The 21,610-nt window shown below is 34.9% G+C and overlaps 1 protein-coding gene across 7 annotated transcripts in view; it reads left to right on the top strand.

Moving 5' to 3' along the window:
• Nucleotides 1-21,610, top strand: part of LOC110467141 (voltage-gated potassium channel subunit beta-2-like) — a 79,857-nt gene that overhangs the window by 41,871 nt on the left and 16,376 nt on the right. For 6 of the 7 annotated variants that reach the window (XR_002464816.1, XM_021524084.1, XM_021524083.1 and 3 more), the window contains exons 4-13: nt 171-208; nt 4,499-4,578; nt 9,022-9,087; nt 16,041-16,085; nt 16,411-16,455; nt 16,684-16,727; nt 16,948-17,034; nt 17,438-17,523; nt 18,429-18,549; nt 19,302-19,396. Coding sequence is in view for 6 of the 7 variants with exons in the window: in XM_021524084.1 (XP_021379759.1) it covers nt 171-208; nt 4,499-4,578; nt 9,022-9,087; nt 16,041-16,085; nt 16,411-16,455; nt 16,684-16,727; nt 16,948-17,034; nt 17,438-17,523; nt 18,429-18,549; nt 19,302-19,396 (707 nt within the window). In the remaining variant the exon portion in view is untranslated. The remainder of the gene's footprint in view (nt 1-170; nt 209-4,498; nt 4,579-9,021; nt 9,088-16,040; nt 16,086-16,410; nt 16,456-16,683; nt 16,728-16,947; nt 17,035-17,437; nt 17,524-18,428; nt 18,550-19,301; nt 19,397-21,610) is intronic. The other variant, XM_021524086.1, reaches the window with a different exon arrangement.

The raw sequence follows: 21,610 nt of genomic DNA, 5'->3' as shown, positions 1-21,610 counted from the left end.
CATTAACATAGTTTCATACCATATAAACATACTTGTGTGTGCTAAATTAAATGAAATTAATATTTATCAACAGAAAAGGATATCATTTTCAGCTTTTTATGTGTGAAGAGTATCGATTTTGTTTTGAATACCGTATTTAACAAACTGTTTCTCTTTTTCTATGTTCACAGGGACATGGGTTACATTTGGTGGTCAAGTCACTGATGAGGTAAGAAGAGCACTGCAATATGTATCCTGACCATTCCTTATACAGTAAAACCTCAATAAAACGCCTATATCATTTTCCCTCCTTGCTGAAAAGACTTTTTTTCCTTTTTAGCTCACATGCCCGAAGAGCAAGTGAGCTTATGCCATGGCGCAGAGTCTGTCGTCCGTTTAGCCATCTTCCGTCTATCAACTTTTCCTTTACAAGGCTACTAGTCCTGAACGGCTTAGTGGGTTTTAGCTAAATTTGGTCTGATCATCTTAGTGCCTTCAATTTTGTATAAACAGTGGGTGTGGCCCCACTGGGGCAGGGGAGCTGGGCCCAATAGGGGTAAAACCTTTGAAATCCTTCTTCTACAATGGAGATAATGGTATTTATCCCAATTTTGTCTCTATCAAGTTGTCTAGTAGTGCCTGTTACTATTATAGTGTATTCGTTAAAACAAGATGGGCACCAGGCCGTCATCTTAGATTTTGACATTTGAAGTTTGTTCTCGCTATATCTCCAGAAATGCTGGATGGATCTTACTGAAATTTCATATATACATGTACATACAGTTCCTATTGTGGTGTGCTATATATCTATACCTCATATCAAGTACTTTAAACATATCCAGGTGAGGGATACAGGCCCTCTGGGCCTCCTTGTTTCTTAACATTTCATTAACTTTTTCCCTTGATTTTAGAGGACTACTGCATGCTGGGAAACGTTCGTCCTCGGCTCACTGGTAGAATCTATTTTTGCGCATCGTTAATTTGGCCCTTGACATGTTATTACTATATATAGTATGTCGTGATAAATTGGCCCTTATTACGGTCAGCGGAAAAGGCGAACTTTAAACTGCAGCAAAAACTTCCAAGTATGCAGTAATTAAAGTATAAAGTGTAAGTTAAAAAATCCATTAGTGGTTAAAAAAAATCATGGATTGAGTGCACAAATATTATTTACTCAAAATAGGTTTTTCAAGTTGGCGAATTAAACATAAAATATTTAAGTGCATGTAAACATAAACAGGATTATTATTAAAACTTTCACATTTCTTTTACCTGTGACAGATCGATGCTCTCAGCCAACTTCATCAGACAAATTAAATCACACGTGAATAGCTAGAATCTGAGTATAAAATGTCACCTTACTAGTCAACAACAAAGTTTAGATCAATTTTCTACACACTTTGCATAACTCTTGCTGAAATTAAGAGGTGTGCAATCTTTCTGTTTAAAAGTTGTAGTGCAATCATTCGCAAAACAATAAAGGACAAGAACCGCACATCTGTGATGCATTGAAAACGTGGTGCTCGAATGGGTAACCATTAAACAGCAAGCTAACAAGGGAAATAAAAGTACGAGCAAAATGAAAAAAAAGGTTGTCAACCACTATATCGAAGAATTATGGAATCTATTCATGGCATATACAGTATAAATCAACCATAATGTATAGAATGTCTATGAGACCCTGTCTGACTCTCTGAAACATCGCATTATACTACATCGAGAAGATAAATGGACAAGAGAAAATATTGCAGCATACATCTACAAAATCGATAGAAAAAATCTTTGATACATAAAATATATCTTGCATAGGGGACACCGGCAGACAGTTTGGGATCTGTCAGAGAGAAAAGAGTTTATATTAAGCCAAGATACATTATACACCAGTTCTCAGAGAGAGAGAAAAATAGTTTGACCATCAGATCAACAAATCGATCATCCGACAGATCACGTCATTTATTAGAATAAGCGCATATATGATGGACAGAGAAAATTAGACAGTGACGGACAAAGACGGAAATCGAACAAAACTGACATATGAAAGACAGAAAAAGAATTATAGAAATGTGACAAAACTGACATATGAAAGAATCTATTTGTGTATGCCATTTTGCGTTGGGCCGGCTGATTTCTGAATTGGATGTCTCGGGAGCCCACAGAATACATATTGCACTGTGCTCAGGTTCATGAATTTGTCATGTTATATACAGAGATAAAGCTGCATCAGACTGATTATTTGTCTAAGAAGTTGATAGAGTGCATGTCAACCATCTTTTAAATCTCTAAAATGTTACATATTAAACCCATTCAGTGCAAATGTCACCCCCAAAGTCACATTTGAACCATATGCATACCAAATCAAAGACTGGGCAAGTCTAGTTTTAATAAAGTATGTAGGGGCCGGGTGAATAAGTTAAATAGACTGTATGCAGAACATTTTCACTGCAGTATAGATTTTGTCTCTTTTTAATTCGTCACTGCAGCAAACATTTGAAAGGAACAAAGTATTCCAATGTGAAGTAAAAATAGGCAATTGGATGTCATAATTAATAAGTGAAACATAATTGAAATTAACACATGTTTACAGCAATACTCTGCAATGTTCTTGCTCCAATATGTCACCAATATTCAGAGACCACTTTGAGCTGAGATTCAGCTTTATAAGTATCTACATGTATATATATATTAAACATATGAAAAATTAAGTTTAAGGTGACAGTCAGACTGTCATTTTTTGTGATAATGAGGTCAGGACACTTACATCTAGAACTGTAATATCTGAAGTTATCATGTTTTATTAATCAGGAAGTTCGGGTATTTTAGACTTTCCGTTTTATTTAAGCTATAGATGTTAGATGTTCTGACGATATAACAAGGTTTCACAATCTGCTATTTCACAATAGCTCCACAGTCTCTATGATTATACAGTAAGTCACAAGTCTGGAACTTCGCCACTTGTAACAACCCCAGGCTCTCAATGAGAATCTGGGTTAATAGGTTTGTATTCCAGGTATGTGACATTGCAATCAATTCAGGAAATGACTGAGACAAGTTGTTGCTGTACGTATACTCAGAGAACTAGTTGAGAGTTCCTCAAACAAATCATTAATTCATGCTCTGCAATAATGGTGAGGCCTGTTTTGTGTGTAGGCACATAGCTGCTCATTCCTCTGGAATTAGTACATGAACTATAAATATACTTGTCCTCTCCCAGTACAAAGAGAACTTATCTGTGGTATTACCAGTGATGTCTGTCAGTGCATTTTCTGTAATTAGTACAAGTTTGTCTTCGCTAGCCAAGGGTTACAATCTGGTACGATCAGATATACCGGATTGTATCGGATCGTAACCCTTGGCTAGCGAAGATGGTAAAAGTTCTGCTGATATTGTTTTTTTCTAAAAAAAAAAAAAAAGAGAAGCAAGCTATTATAGGCCTTGTATCGTAACACATATGCTGGCATTAGAAAATTTCACCGCGCGCAATTTCCTGATAGTTTGTCAAATATCTTTTTAGGTCACCAGAGCCTAAGACCCATTGTATACCATCAGTCTTTGTCCATCGTTGTTGGTCATTTATGGTCAGTTAACAATTAGCTTTTTCTTTTACATATTTTTCATACCATACAGGCCAGAATCACAGCATAATGACTAGAAATTGCTTTGGTCGAGGGATATATCAAAGTTGTTCAAATAAATTATCTTGACTTTCATTCAAGGTCACAGGGGTGAAACGTGTCTTTTAGGCACCAGTGACAAGTAATTCCATTTCACCATTTCATTGTAGACATTACTGCTCCACTATATATGCTGTTCTTGTTGCAATGTAGGTCAGACATCTGAATATAATGGCCCTGTACCAAACACCTGACTGCATGGGTATTGGTAATAAGAGTACTTCTTTGGGAACAAATGTACAAATTATGTAATAACATCAGAAGTCTTTAGAAGTCTCTAGAAGTCGTATCTGTCGACCCTCCCTCATTAGGAGGGAGACTCCCTCATTTTGACTAAAATTCATCAATCGCCCTCGAAACTCCTTCATTCATGTCCAAATTCACACAAACTCAAAATCTACATCCTGTGGTCAAATGATCTCCTAGTAACTGCAGGGTTTGTGTAATGATCATAACAGGTGTGTCTGAATAAAATGAATGTTTATTTTAGTTATTTTGGTACATAAAAAGGGGAAGATAAATTGAGCAAAGCAATTTCAGCTGCGTTTCGTGCACTTCTCCCTCATTGGAAATGTGGAGTGAGGGAGATCTCCTTCATTGAAGGTTTCAGAGGTTGACACCTATGAAAGTTTGATAAAATATTTCAGCTAAATGAGAGAAGATAACTAACCGAAATCAGTATATACTTAAAATACTGAGTGTTTTGTTTCAAGGTGGCTGAAGAAATCCTGACACGTTGATGAAACCTTTCAGCTTAATTAGAGAAGATGATTGATATATAAATGACTGAAATCACTTGTTTATTGTGAAAGATCATAAGTATATTATACTGAATGTTTTTTTTCAAGGTGGCTGAAGAAATCCTGACACTAGCCTACGAGAGTGGAATCAATTACTTTGACACTGCTGAGGTCTATGCTGCTGGAAAGTAAGTACATTACACAAAGTGTTGGACCTATTTACATACATTGTCTTGCCTTTTAACTTGAATCTTCCGAGATGGTAAAAGACTTCTTGTGAACCTTCTCATGTTTAAATATTTCATTCAATTAGATGAATGCTCAGATTCGCTACTATTTTATTTGTAATCTATAAAAATGGCATTAAATGAACCAAGATCTCTTAAATTCCATTAATTGTTACAGAATTTATTTTTTTGGCAAAAACTGTGAACAACAAGCAGGTTTCCAACAAGAATTGGAATGATCTCAACCCCTTTAGTTTCCGTTGCTTAACTCTGGTATTCTACCCGTCTGTACTTGTGTCAGTGTTGTGTCCCTATCCTTCTGTCTTTGGTAACAGTAGCTCTGTCTCGGTTGCACTGGCTGTGTGTGATTGTGTTCTGATTTCAATATATCATCAGTGAAAAGTTTTTCATTTAAGAAAGATCTGTCATTAACCAGTTCAAGAAACATTCACAAACTACATCATTATGTTTTCAAATGTTACTGCAGCAAAAAAATAAAAATTCAAGTCCCATAATCTTGGAAGTAAATGAGCTCATACCATTTCCCTCACCTCTAGGTATGTATTCCTCATGAGCGCAATCAACAACCTTTATTTATGTGACCTATCAATCAGATGACGACTTTATTAGCTCACCTGGCCCGAAAAGCCAAGTGAGCTTATATGCGATGGTGCATCGTCCGGCGTCTGTCCAGCGTCAACTTTTTACTTTAAACAACTTCTTCTGAATAACCAAGAGGCCCAGGGTGAAGATATTTGGCCAGTAGCATGCTGGGATGAAGGGCTATTAAGTTTGTAAAAATGAATGGCTTTGACCTTAAATATTCAAGGTCACAGGGATCAAATTTGTTCAAAATCTTGAAATCACTTCTTCTGAATAACCATTATCCACAGGGTAATGATCTTTGGCCAGTAACATATAGGGCTACCACCTTTGTTAAAATGAATGACCTTGACTTATATTCAAGGTCACAGGGGTCAAATTTGTTTAAAATCTTCAAACGACCTCTTCTGAATAACCATGAGGCCCAGGATGTTGATATTTGGCTAGTAGCATGCTTGGATGAAGGGCTATCAAGACATCCAAGTTATCAAATTGAGTTTATTTTTTTCAAAATAATTAAATATTCTAGAAACAGGGGGAAGTCAATAATTAAATATTTTAGAGACAGGGGGAAGTCTACCATTGAAAGAAATGCCATTACATTTTGTACAGTTTTGTGACAGGCAGGCAACTGTTATAAATACTGTATTAGCAAAGTCTGAGATACGTTCAATTATCTTCATGAATCAGTTAATTTTATGTAAAATTCCATCTTTTAAATTGTTGCTAATTTTTTTCTTAACAAGAATTACATCTAAAGTTACATGGTGCGTACATTACTTTATAAGAAATAAATCAGCCCCAACCATGGGCTTATCTTAAATTGTGTAATTAGCACTTTGTACTTTAGATATGAGTTATCTAAATTGATTATCTTAAGACTGCTCAGTAGGGAAAGACTTTCAAACAGATTTGCACTGTACATTTGTAACTGTGCATTGATTAAATGTTGCTGTGAGCCTTTCCATACTTGTAAACTCTCTCTATTTAGGAGGGAGACTCCCGATTTTGGACCCTAAAATTGAGCACTTTCAACCGGAGAATATGCTAAACTATTCCTATTTTCTAAAATCTTATGATTTCATTGGAAAGAACTTTTTTTTCCTAGGGTGTACATACACACATTCTACTTATGCAACTATATATATATATGCCTTTCAAGATTACTATCCATTCATTCAATTTTATTTTTCTTATCCTTTGTAAAGAAAAGAGAAAGTTTAGATTTCTTAGTGTAGAACTCTTTTGGCATGGAGCTCAAGATACATTTTAAGTTAAAGGTAGCAGAAATCCTTAAGTGAAATTTCCACACATCATATATCACAGTCATAAATGTACAACTAAACTTCAAACATAAGAAGGATTGGATTAATGTTAAATCAATGAAAATGTCTTTGATCTGACAGGATAAATGTTTTATAGGGTTTTCAATCATTCCGTGCATAAAAGATCAGTACTGTAAGAAAAAGTGTGCCACAAGTGTTTTACATAGTGTAGAATTAACATCAAACATGCCTACCACAACATGTGGATACCATTAGCTATGCCCTAATCTACATCTATAAATATATACCCTACACATTTTGATAGATTCCATCTGACAATGTAAATGTTTCTCTTTCATGTTGCCAGAAATTCAAATGTTCCATGGATTAACAATAATTGAGAGAAGCAGCTATATGATGATGTATTATTATCTGTCTTTGTTGCTGTATTAATTTTACCTGAACATGTATAACAACACTGCGAGCTTCGCATGTGATCTCAGAAACATATAGAATCTAACTGTAATGTTGGTACAATCCTTGCACCAAAGTTTCCCCAGCTGGCATTTTAAAACAGAAATATGCAGTGTTGAATTCAGCCATGTCTAAAGACTCGGGTTCCTTAATGAATCCCTCTTTGTGTACTTCTATAAGGGACGCTCTATATTATTATACTTTCATCTTTATAACAGTATATCTGATTGGATGATACTGGTCACATTATGGGGTAATAAAACATGTAACCCTCACACACTCAAGTCTCCCCGATCATATTTCCCATTTTTGGAACCTCTCTAGAAAAATTGGCAAGAGTCACCACAACTAAGTCTCGAATGATGGAGGCAGACAACAACAATGGCGCGTCAACCTGATCATCTCTACTATTGTGTTTTGTTTTTGTTTTATTTATTTTTAGGCATAATAACATATTTATTGCCCTTGCAGCAGGGAATCACGATTCTTCTTTCTCATCGATTAGTCATGTTTGGCTTGGGATTCACTCTGACTTCACCCTCATGAAACATGATTAATCTCAGGGAAACAAAGGATTGTGTTTCCCTAGAGTAAGGGCAATAAATGTGTGTCTGCCAGTCAGAACTTCACTCTGTCCAGGGCATACCGGATATATTTCCAGATACCTCTTGGAACGACAGAATATTGTGTACATTTCAGGGGTCGACACTTACACTAGTCTGCTAGTCCTGGACTACATGTAGTAGATTTCAGCCAGGACTAGTGAACCACCTACCCTAATTTATATAACTGGTCCTTTGGACTTGTGAAAAATATGATTTTAAAATAAAAATGTTCCTTTTAAAAATTTAGTAAACTGCTAAAATTAAGATATATTGCATGATAATTGTCAAAATTTTCCTTAAACTTCACCAGATTTTTATGGCAGTATTTATTTAAAGTCCCCTAATTATAAATTTGATTACTTTTGATGTTTCGTGCTGTAGATCGCAGTGTTTTCTTATCAGGACATCTTGGGACTAGTTACATTGAGGAAGGACTAGTAAATAAACTATTTGTATAGTCCTGTGGACTACCAAGCAAAAAAGTTAGTGTCTAAAGTAACCCTGCATTTACTGTTATCAAGTCTTGTGCCCCTGGTGACTATACACAGAGTTATGGCCCTTTGTTTATAGTGTGTCACTTGTGTTTAGGGGCATACAATTTGTATGTCATTTTCAGTATAACCTACAATTGTCAACTTATAGTTAAAAATTATCTATCAAAGTTGTTTAACATTTTATTTCCATCGCTGTCATAATTCTCATTTTTAAAGATGTTTGAGATTTTCTGAATTAAGGCATCTATAGACATCTTTAAAACAAGAGAAAAAAAGTTCTTCATGACCTGTTTTGAATATTAATACTTAATTTGTATCATGATGTAAATCAGTTTATTGATTGATATAATACATTCACTGAATTAGTAGAATTAATTATCATTCGCAAAGTGGAGAGAAATGAGTTAAAATGTAAACAAAAGACAGCTGAACAATTTGTCTTTGATTTCATGTACCTGTGTATGTCAATGTTTTACTTATAAGAGTTAAAAAATCATTCTATATTAATCCCAGTTGAGTGATTTTTCATTTTTGTCCGTTTGTGAATATGCATAGCTTGGTGTGGTATGTTTAACCATGGAATTTATAGTTGAGAGTGAATCCGCTACGTCTGTATGTGTCTTAAATGTCCTTTCAGTAGTGTTGTCGAAAATCGGTTCAATAGGCCCGCTGATACAATAATACATTACCAATTATCTTATTGAATAATCATCGGAAATTCTCTAAATCAATTTGCTTTTCAAATTGCAAGAAATAGAGTTAAAAAACTTTCTACAATCTAAGAAATTTGGTTTTATAACTCAATTTCAATTGAATAAAATGAAACATTGCCAAAATTTCCCGTCGAAGAGTTGCAACTTTTCGTATGAATTGATTTTCATATTTACGAACCGATTGCTAACAATACTTTACTTCTTGGTGTGTGCGACCTCTTCAAGTGTGGGTCTTATTTCTTGTTTACAGTCATAAGAAGGATAATCCCGATCTACCTATATCTGCCTACCAACAGATGCAGGTAGCCTGCGAGGGGTAAGGGCATCGGAATGCACATGCGACATGCATGAAATATACCTTTTTTTCTCGTTCAGATTCATTCTTTCATTCATTTTTTCAATGTTCGTTCATCCCTTCATTCACCCATTTGTTTATTCGTTCGTTTATATTGTTATATTTATTTTTTGCATTGAACATTTGACATTTGTCTCTTTCTTCACTGATTCCTGTTTTTCTGTTCGGGTGTGTATCGGTGGTTATAGCTGTTTTGAAGAGTGGCTGGTCTTTTTTGTGTCATTCTGTCTTCGTCTCACTTATCACTCAATTTTCTCTGTCTTTGTGATATCTTGTGATCACTTCTGATTATCATGTGTCGTATCCTCACAATGCAGACTTGTTCTTACTAGTTCGTTCAGATTGAAATATTTCAGCTTGTTATCTTTTAATATATTAGTCTTGTACATTCTGTCTCTCGAATGAAAATACCATCTAGGTGTATATCTTATCTATTTGTAATGATTTGCACAATTTGTTATAAAATATGTCATTCAAGAATTCATACATGCCATCATGATATTTCTCCTTTTTGTGACTGGTATAATGCACCGTGCATCGTTTCTTTTTTTAATACTGTGGAGCAGAGTTAAATGAGACACTTTTCGTCCTATGAATATGAACAAAAAAAGACTTCACATGACAGTTTATGCCTGTCTGGATAGAGTGCTTTCTGGATAATCATATGGAGTCTGGATTTCCATTGTTTACCAGCTGAGTGCTTTAAAGCAAACATGAGCAAGGCAAAGTTTCATAACTACAGCTGAAAAATATCAAGATATTTTTTGGTTGTACATTCTGTCTCTCGAATGAAAATACCATCTAGGTGTATATCTTATCTATTTGTAATGATTTGCACAATTTGTTATAAAATATGTCATTCAAGAATTCATACATGCCATCATGATATTTCTCCTTTTTGTGACTGGTATAATGCACCGTGCATCGTTTCTTTTTTTAATACTGTGGAGCAGAGTTAAATGAGACACTTTTCGTCCTATGAATATGAACAAAAAAAGACTTCACATGACAGTTTATGCCTGTCTGGATAGAGTGCTTTCTGGATAATCATATGGAGTCTGGATTTCCATTGTTTACCAGCTGAGTGCTTTAAAGCAAACATGAGCAAGGCAAAGTTTCATAACTACAGCTGAAAAATATCAAGATATTTTTTGGAATGAAAAAAAATTCAGCCAAAAAAAATGAAGTTACACCTGCCATCATGTCCCAGACAACTGTCATCACGTAACTTCAACGTCTGAAATGCTTAACCAATCTATAATGAAATCAAAATGTCAGAAATATACGGAAAATATCATTTATATCATCTTTTAGTTTCTTCTGCTTTGTTAAGTCATTAAATGATAACTTTTTCAGGTGAAAGGGTTATGAAGCATTTTCCATGGTTATTATTTAGGTCAAGTATACTTTAATAATTTTTTACTGGACTAAATTATAATTGAATTCATTTGTGAATTATTGCCACCATATTTCCTAGAGTTATTTAATATAGGTTTGTTCTAATCATGACATTTATTGTATTAGGATCCTTGTACCACTGCCAAAAACAGCAGCTATGCACTGGCAACTGATTTTGCAGGCATGTATGTACATGTAGCAATGATAAATCATTTCTGAAAAGAAAGTCATACCCTGTGTAACTTTTATTAAAGATAATAGCGATGAAATAAACAGTGATCTGTGTGTAAAAAAATAAATAATGGGGCTTCAGATTGTTACACTGTCGCTTTAATTGACTCACAGAGCTTAACCTGGTTAATTAATGGTAGTGTCCTGGCCAAACTGTGGTACAGTATAATATATCCAAAATAAAGTTAAAGGGAGGTTACTCTGTATAGGATAAACAGTGGGACATGGATCATTGAGTGTAAATACAGATACACAAATGAGAATATTTTTTCAAATGAAACAAAGACTACAATGATTGATTAACTAGATAAACCAGTTTTGCAAATCAAAACCATGAATTATACAATATTTGTTATAAAATGTTCATGCAGCAGGCTTCAGCAATGGACATCACAGTTAATCAGAACTGTTACTGCTCTATCAACTGAACAGCATTAAATCTTCTTCCTATGAACTTTTATATTGTTATAACTATATATCTTATATTTAGCATGCCCTAGTAATACAACATTTACTTAAACAAAGTGGTTGAGGGGTAGTTGCATCTTTAAGGCTTTAACATTTCTTCTTCAGAAGTGTTATAATTAAATGATAGACCTTGATGTATAATATTTAGCATGTCCTAGCAATATCACATTCATATTGGAACAAAGTGATTATAAGGGGCAATAGTAGACTAGCTACCACCCCCTAGGTTTTTATGAAGAATTTCCCAGCTGCAATTTACTTCTAGCATATCCCAATAGTTTGAGAACTTAGAATCAGACATCCAACTAATCAGAATTATTATTAGAGGTTTTTTTATGAATAATTCAATATTTTAGAGATGGGGGCCTGTCTAGGGCAATTATAGCTTTAGCTTTGAAATTTTCTTCAACAGTGTTTTCTTACATGGATAAAAGCATATCTAAATATTTAAAACTGCAAGGGTTCATGAAAAGACCCAAACCAATAAATGAAAGTTCAAATACACTTTGTATGACCAGTATTAAGTATGAAGATTTTCACCAGGTTATTTTTCTCACTTTTTTTGCATCAAGTTATTCACAGGTCTGATATCACAAGAATGCTGTTGAAATGTGAGTGTTGTTAAATATCTGCTCTCACCAATTAGCTTACAGGGAAAGAAAATGTGAACTAATGTTCATCATATCCTAGATGGACAAGGTAACTTCATTATGCATTAGCATTATTAGTTATTACGATTATTTTTATCCAAAATATCAATTGGAATAAAAAAAAATCAAGCTCCGGTTAGACTTATAATTATAAGTTGCATTGCTGTAATTCGAAAAGTCCAACTGTCATCAAACTTCATTTTTAGATACATTTTAAGGAATGCTACAACTGAACACCAAATGTAGGTCACTGTGACCTATATTTTCTGTTTTACCGACTAAATTGGTTAAAATCAAAGCATTTAGCTACATTTGTTTTTATTAGGCTGGGATATTTTTATTTTATTTAAAGACTTTGGATAAGTTCCATTTCAATATCTGTAGAAGTTTGGCAAGTACGCTCTTACGGGAATTTTTCGCCAAGTCAAACTATCACCATTGGAGGGTAAAATCCGTTTTTGCCCTGTATTGAATTCACCCTTCACATTTAATTACGATGTATATTTAAGGATTGACCTTCATTTTGACTGTGTATACGGTAGTATGAACGCAGTTGGCATCGAACATATTCTAACACGCTCCATAAAGAATATGTTCATTGCCAACTGCTATCATACTACCGTATACGCAGTCAAACTGAAGATCAATTCTTATATTTACATATTTTCGTACTATGATGGTACACTCAGAATAAAGCTAACTCCAATACATTTGCTTTTATAATGGTACAAAGCCTCCGTAACATGCGTAAATCCAAACAAATGAACAGCCTACAGCCTGCGAGCAGCGATGGATCTCCAACGTTACCATTATGACGTCACAATATAAATTACGTCATCAATAGGAAACAATGGTCTCCAAGGAATCTCACTGCATATACGGTAATTTATACGCAGTCACGGTTTACACAGCTTCAATGGGAGCGAATGTAAATATGTATATATATATGTTGTATACAAATGTTCGCTGTAATGATAAAATCACCCTGATAACAGACAGCAAAAAAGGCAAAAATTAAACTGCAGCAAAAATGTCCAGTATACAGTATTATAAATTGGAGTCAAGTGTGTCCTATATAATCAGGACTTGATATTTCACTGTAGGGCCCCTGGACCTATAGTCATGTAGAATGACTTAATTGTAGTACTCCAGAGGCCTTCGTTGTCGTGAGATAAAACATGAGAATAAACAATAAACTTCTTGTTTATAAAGACAGACAATTGAACTTTCTAAATTTTCAGTGCTCTGAAATATTGGTGTTTTTAACTTTGCTGTGGCAATATTGCCGCATATGTAACATATCACCAGAATTCTTATTTACATACAAAATCTGAACACGTGGCAATATTGATAGTGTGTCAGTCTTACTATTTCTGTAATGGGGATCCCGGAGCTTTTATCCATTAAGATAATGACATTGATGATGTTATCCCAATTGGTAGAATTTATGCTGATCATCTCTTTGCGGAGTTTCAAAAATGGAGTCTACAGTTATAGACATTGTCTATAGTGTGTATGTTCAGCCACAGAGACAAGCTTTTAGTTTCACCGATAAGTAATTGACAAAAGTGCCTCCCTCTGGTTTGTTCAGCCACGCCTCTGTACAATAGATAAGCAATGTTATTGCGTTCTATAAGCTATAGCTAACTGGTATAAGATTAAAATCTTTCCTATGTAATGCACTGGAGTTTACATGCCTATAGTTTACAGAAACCGCTGGGTATGTGTATACAGTATACTGGGACGATGGTAATAGTTAGGAGTTTTCAAGTAGCATTAGGTCAAACTTTGTTCTTCCAACTCTGAGACGATGATTAAATACTTTTGATATCACATTCTTTGGCATGTTACATTAATATTGAATGTCTTAATTTAAAAAAACTTGTTAAACTTGCACCAGGAAAACTTGAAGAATTGTCTCAAATTTTGCAGAACATTTTGTATCCTTATAATGACAGTGGTTATACTACAGTCCTTTTAAATTTATTGGAAATATTATTATATATATAGCATTTTGAAATGCAAAACCTGGTTTGTATTCCAATGTCATGAAATATTTTTTCAATACTTTTGATTTTGGATATAAAAAAAATGCCTAAACTACTCAATTTCAATATTAATTTTCCTCATTTTGTTAATTTACCTAGTGGAAGTAATGCTTTTCAGAAAGAACTTTTTTTGCAAAAATTAAAAATTCTCTAAATTCTGAAATTCATTTGAAACCACTGTCTTGGACCACTGTTGCCTCACTGAGAAGTTTTCCGGTATTTCTTATGCTGTTTCAGGGTAAGAAATTAGGTACAAATCAATCCAGCAACTGCGTTGAGCTCTGTATTTTATCAAGGATCCAAAGGTTTAGATCGGTGTATAAACACAGTACAATGACCCAATAATAAACTTGAAAGCTGGAGTTTGTTGATGTAGCCTGTGTGTATAGTCTAAGTCTGAAAGAAACAGATGGTATATATACCAACATTGATGCCACCTCCTTAACAGCGCTGCAAACAGATTTTCCAGGTGTGCGAAACATGTACTCTGTCACTTCACACCTGTTAACGAGGTTTTGATGGGGCATCTATAGCTATATTTATACGTTCTTGCCCAGAATAGACGTACCTTGTAACTACAAAGGTCTCTCTGTGTTTACACTGGTACCGGACCCAAAGGCACCGGGCAAAACGTGCTGCAACTCTGCCGAGAACAAGTTTGTTAGTTTATGATTCCATTGATCGAGAAGTTCTGCAGATTACTTCCTGTGTTTTTCTTTCCGTAAAACTTTTAGTTTCTTTTTTACCTTTCATTATAACCCTGGGAGTTGTAAATTACCTGTGTGGTAGTACATCAGGCTTTTTTTATAAGAAGTAACTTTGGGAAGTTTTTGTAAGCTGTCAATAAATACAGCAGAATCTTCGTTCAAACAGATACATTCACCCTCATTACATATAGGAACTTACACTCTGTTCAGTACACATATGGAAACATGCATACTTGCTAACTATCCCTATTTTAGAGGGATCGAGACTCCTGATTTTTGGCCTGAAAAAAATCAGGAGTATTTGATTATGAAATCAAATACGTTTTTTCTCTGCAACACTGATCAAATAAAACAATATTTTTTCAGTATGCTTAAATTATTGATCAAACATGACCATATTTTTGTTCATATGGTTTTTATTTACATTAATATTGCCTATCATCGGAGCATTTCATTGATCAAAGTTCATATTCCTGGTGGATTATAGTTCTGTGTAATATTATATAGGAATCTCTCAGAATCTTGAACCATTTTCCCCGATATATTGTGTACCAAGCCTCTGTGTGAATCTGACCCAGAGGAGATTTCAGAATCAGATGGAGGCAGGGGGAATGGCTTTACCATCAATCACGTATAGAATATGTTTGTCATGATAATGTTTCACCAACGCATGATAAGGTCAGAGACTGTGTTGGTCTCTGGGCAAATATTTCCAGACCAGTGTAATGTTAAATCAATATATACAATTTCTCTGTGGCACAATTTCTGGATGGAAATTCCAATAATGTCCCGAGGGCATGATTCTGCTCTGCATTTTCTCAAATGAGCTTGCTGGTCTGAGAGTACATTGTATGGCAAGATAACATGTACTGACAAATTATGGTGATAATTATTACACAAACAATAAACTGGGCTGTGGTACAGGGTAACAGTATAATCACCTTTCAAGTCTTAAGTTATTATTACAATTTAGACAATATTCAGATCACCATAATTATATATAGACCATAAATAATATTTACCAAAATATGACAGTATTCACTGAACATGCACATTTTTCTAATTTATGCAAATTTGAACTTGTTACCATGGCAACAATGATTAGAAATACAAATAAATATTTTCATGATAGTATTTGGGAAGTATTCAAAACTAAAAAAACAATCAATTAACCCAGTCAATTGACATTGACAATTAGTCGTGTACATTTAAAAGTTCTTAATTTTGATGCATTTGAGTGACAAACATGCCCAAACCATACATAGTCGTTCGGCTCTAGTCTATTATTTATTTTTAAACCAGATTGCATTTGTTTTTTTGTTTTTTTTCAATTCACAGATACTTTCAACAGGTGCTCTTAATATTTAAGGGTTGCAGATTTGTCAGTTAAATATACTTTTTGTATCTTTCAGGGCAGAAATTCTACTCGGGAAACTTCTAAAGAAAAAGACATGGAGGTATAGTTCACTGGTTTGTTGTTCCATTCTGATACTTGTGGCATTTATTTTTTTATTTTTAAAAAGGCATTTGTTTCCAATAACTTTATCATTTAAGCGTAAACGATTATAAAGCATCACCTGTGTTGAAATCGCCTATGTATAACGGTATCTTTTTCAAACTATTATCCTTTTATCCACCAACAGCAAATAATGACTGCAATGATTCTATTTGTATTCTTAAACACATTAAAATAAATAAACAAATACACTTTAAAAAAATGTCATGTTTATTATTACGATTTTGATCAAATTACTATTCCTAAATTTCACTCTTTGATTGCAGACGATCAAGTTATGTCATTTCAACAAAAATATATTGGGGCGGAAAGTAAGTATTACGTACAAGTCCTGTACCTGTAAGCATTTACTGAAAAGAAAACGAAAGAGAGAATGTATTACAAATGTACTGATTATTGATCATGTGATTCTACCTGTAAAATGATGAAAATAAAGATTAGTTGAGAATCTATCATTTCCCTCCATATAAGACTATTGATAAGAGTTGTGATTTTTTTTTCATTTTTGCAGCTGTGATTTTTTTTTCATTTTTTTACAGAGCCGAAACAGAAAAAGGTCTTTCAAGAAAACATATTTTAGAAGGTTTGTACATGCTAATTATATAAGTTATCAAATCAAGACTGAAATCTATTATATTTTCAGGATTGTATTATTTTCATTTCTTAATATAGCTTAAATAGATATATGCACACATGGAAGTAAATTAAAAATCGAAGTACAACTTTTAAATGGTCTTTTCTACCTTTAGTTTGAAATGTATTTTCCATTGTTTATGTGAGTAATTTTCTCCATCATGTTACAGGTCTGCGAGGCTCACTAGACCGTTTACAACTTGAGTATGTCGACATTGTTTTTGCCAATAAACCTGACCCGCATACACCTATGGAAGGTATGTACTAGTTTTACTTCAAGAAATGTCTTCATCAGTTCAAAACAATCTTTTGTATTATCAATCTTTTGTATTATAGAGCTGTCTTCCTCTAAGGGTCACAACAATGTATCATATTACAGAAAAGTCTTCTTGAATTTTGACAATGTGTACTATATAAATGTATCTGGGATTGCACGCTAACACTATTTGACATTATAAAAGTATCTTCCTAAGCCAATGACAAAGTTTTATATCATAAAACATATTCATTTTAACAACAATGTTTTGAATATTAGAGGTGCTTTCCTTAAAGGTTCATGTCAAAGTTTCATATATAAAAACATATTTGGTACAAGTGGGCAACAATGTATGTGTTACAAAGGTTTCTTCCAAGATTTTGTGACAATGCTTTATATTACAGAGGTGGTGCGAGCGTTCACCCATGTGATAAACCAGGGCTGGGCCATGTACTGGGGGTCGTCACGATGGAGTGCCACAGAAATCATGGTCAGTAGTTTTTAATTTTCATGCTTAAGCATCCCCATACCACTGCCAAAAACTTTAATTAAGTATTGCACTGTTTTTGTCTCGCCGCGACGAAGTAGCGGAAGCGAGACTAATTAGGTGCTGCTTTTCTGCGGTCATCAACATTAAGTGTTTGCGATTAACTTAGTTTCACTGAAAGTATAAGTGCTAGACTAACCGAACTTGGACCATACAGGCATCTTAATTAGGTAGTTCATCTTAAACCATGTATTAAATGCTGAATGTGGCCTACCTTTCATGGTCCATTGAGGTTGTCAGCATTTCCATCAGCATTAAGTTTTTGCGTTAAATTAGTTTCTCTGAAACTAGAAGTGCTAGACCAACCAAACTTGCACCATAGATTGCATTGATGGTCAAAGCGTGGCACAGGTGAGACATATCAATCCGACTGGCTTGTTTCTGATATGACTATACCTTTGATATATCATTTCTGTAAAGAAAACCATACTGTACGGGACTTTTATGGGAAACAATAAAGATGCAATGAACAAAAATATAATTAACAACACTCACCGAGTGTAAAAATACATTGCAGGCTAGACCTGGATTCGAACCCTGAACTTCAGACTGCGAAACTAACGCTCTAACCCATTGAGCTACCTGGTTGTCAAAAGTGTCCTGGCCCCATTGTACTACAGTTATATCAAAACGGCAGTTCAGGGGAGATTAGGGTATATAGGGGGGTAAACAAAGTGCAGTGGGACAGGGATCCTTAACTTTACCAATGTCACATTTCCTTTCAGTAATGATTACAGTAACTTTAGTTTGGTATGCATTTCATTTAGACCGCATACATCATTCATACCATCGCCAAAACATATTGGATGTGCACAATTCAGGTCTGAGGATGTTTTCTTTTATAACAGGAAGCCCATTCAGTTGCGAGACAGTTTAATCTGATTCCACCCGTTGCTGAGCAAGCAGAGTACCATTTGTTTCACCGAGAGAAAGTAGAACTCCACATGCCAGAGCTTTACCATAAAATAGGTAAGATATATATATGATAATAATAATACATGTAATATACAACATTTGATATAGTGCCCTATCTAGCTATATCTCTGAATATTCCATGTGTATGACGACTTTGGGGATCGAACCCCGGCCGCCTGCGTGGAAGGCCAGAGTGTTAACCACTCGATCATTATGCCCATATATAATTAATCATAAAAAGTTCATCTTTTCTGGGCTGAAACTTTGAAACTATTAAAACTTTCTGAATGAATCTTGAGCTTTACCTAAAACACCTGCAGAAAGTGTGCAGTGCACTTCTACTTGGTCATTGTGACCTTGACCTTGATGTCAAAGCTCATTTAAATGTAAAATTTTCAAAGAGATTTTGTCCAGGACATAATATTAAACCTTTCAAGATATCTTAACTTAACTTGAATGATACCTCTGCATCATCCACAGAAGATGTGCATCATGATTGATGACGTTCTCATCTTAAATCAAGTCTAGGAAATAAAAGGAATTGCCACCATTTGATGTACATTGCTTCTAACATTTAAGAATGTAACTCAAATCATTGCAATATTATCAACAGTGATATTTACGACATAATCAACAGAACTTATTACTGCTGACAAAAACAATGTATTAACTCATTCACCCCTGAAGACACCTGAACTCAACCAATTCAAAGGTTGGAATAGTTCATTATGAAATTTCAGGGGTGAATGAGTTAATAGAATAGCTCTATTGTCTGGTAAACAATTGACCTTGACCTTGTTTTACAGGTATAGGAACAGTGACGTGGTCCCCACTAGCGGGTGGGGTACTGACAGGGAAGTATGATGATGGTGTTCCTATATACTCCAGAGCAGCTCTAAAGGTAGGTTGTCAATATGCTTGATATGGTTTGGTTTGGTTTAATTTTGTTTAACGTCCTATAAACAGCTTAGGTCATTTAAGGACGTACCTCCATGTGTGTATGCAGGGGACAGTGTATGTTGGTGTGCTTGCCTCCTTGTGATAGCGCAGATCTGATGCCAATTTTATAGTGCTATCTCACCGAAATACCCTGCCAAAAGCACCCAGCATAGCATTCCGCCCGGTCACATTATACTGACAATGGGTGAACCAGTTGTTGCCATTTGATATGTTAACACCACATAAATGTACATAACTTGATAACAAAATCTCTAACCCACTTTCTATTACTTTGTGGAGATGGTAACTTTAGTGAAATCTCTTGTTAGGGCCCCGTATCGGAGATATGGGTGCCCTATAGTAATCACTCTGTCTGTCTGTCTGTCTGTCTGTCTGTCCGTCCACAAATTTTGTTCCTGGCTGATAACTTTGGTATTTATTGACCGATGTACATGAAACTTGGTCAAGATGTTCAGTTCACAAAAATACACATTGAGGTAAAAAGTCAAGGTCAAAGGTCAATGTCATTAGGTCCAAAGGTCAAGGTCAAATTTTGTAGCTTTTCACTGGTGAACATTTCGCTATGACATTATGGAGCAAAGTTGTTCGGAATTAAACAAAGAGACACACTGAGGTAAAAAGTTGAGGTCCAAGGTCAAGGCCATTAGATTCAAAGGTCAAGGTCAAATTTTGCACCTTTTCACTGATGAACATTTTGCTATGACATAATGAAGCAAAGTTAATCAGAATTAAACAAGGAGTCAACTGACCAAAGGTCAAGGTCATTGGTCAAAGGTCAAGGTTAAATTTTGTATCTTTTCACTGGTGAACATTTCGCTATGACACTTTGAAGCAATGTAGCTCAGAATTAAACAAGGAGTCAATTGACCAAAGGTCAAGGTCACTGGGTCAAAGGTTAAGGTTAAATTTTGTACCTTTTCCTTGATGAACATTTTGTTATGACATTATGAAGCAATGTTGTTCAGAACTTAACACAGAGTCAACTGACCTTAGGTCCAGGTTACGGGATCCAAAGGGTCAAGGTCAAGTTTTGTATTTTCACTGATGAACATTTTGTTATGATATTAATAAGCAAAGTTGGTCGGAATTAAAGAACAAGTCAACTGAACAAAGATTAGGGTCACTGGGTTAATGGTCAAGGTCATTTGGGTCCAAAGGTCAAAGACAAAGCGGATCTCTGACTTTGACCCTGGCTCTTGATGGAGGAGGTATATAAGGTGAAATATAACAAATCAAAGCTAACAAATGAGTATTGCACCGGTATTTACATTTCTGTTAGCCCAGCAAATATGGAGGGGGAAGGAAACAAGACTCGCATCATAGTACATGTAAAATGTATATTTTGCTTCCTTGCGATTCTTTTTGAAGTCCAAATATCAAACGTCAAGCTCAGCTATATGGGCAGACTGCTTCTTGATGATTATGGGGGATATATTGCCACAAGACGGGGTCCTTACTGACCTGTCAGTGTTCTAGTTTATGTGTTTGATTAAATTAGATACACAAAGTGCTGCTGTTTTGTGGTGAAAGTGAGAATGTGGTGAATGGGTGGTCGGGTGGTGCAGTGGATAGCACACTTGCCTTTCCCTGATCGGACGTGAAAAGATATGGGGTCACCTACCCGACCATTTGGGTTTTCTCTTGGTACCCTGGTTTCCTCCCACATTAAGACCCTCGCGCTAACATCCAGGCCAACAAGAGTGATTAATATAAAATGAAATAACTTGTTTCATAATTGTTGTAAAATAAATAAAGTTAATGAATGTGTAGAATTTTTCTGTAAAATACACGGTTGCATCTCCAATATTAGTGATTTGTGATTCATGTTAGCCGCAGTAATCCTTGATTCTTAATGGGTAAATTGTTCAGGTTGCTCATAAAACTTACATTATACATTTGTCATTCTTCAAAATGTATTTAATCAAGCAATACCAGAAGGACAATTTTATGATCTGAGAAATATTAGCATTATTTTTGCAAGAACATGTACACTTTGAGAGGAAGGGGTGCAACTCTTCCAAAACCACTTGATGTGCACAGATAGCCTGACAAGTGTGCAATTGATTTTGATGCCTCTTGATTGTGACATTAAAATCAATGCAGACACCTTATTGGTCAGAAATGCTGACAGGATACCTATTTCATGAAGTCAATG

Source organism: Mizuhopecten yessoensis, unplaced genomic scaffold (genome assembly GCF_002113885.1).
Source record: "Mizuhopecten yessoensis strain PY_sf001 unplaced genomic scaffold, ASM211388v2 scaffold11161, whole genome shotgun sequence".
Taxonomy (NCBI): domain Eukaryota; kingdom Metazoa; phylum Mollusca; class Bivalvia; order Pectinida; family Pectinidae; genus Mizuhopecten; species Mizuhopecten yessoensis.
Note: the sequence above shows the minus strand (reverse complement) of the source record. Positions and strands in the feature narration are given on the sequence as shown.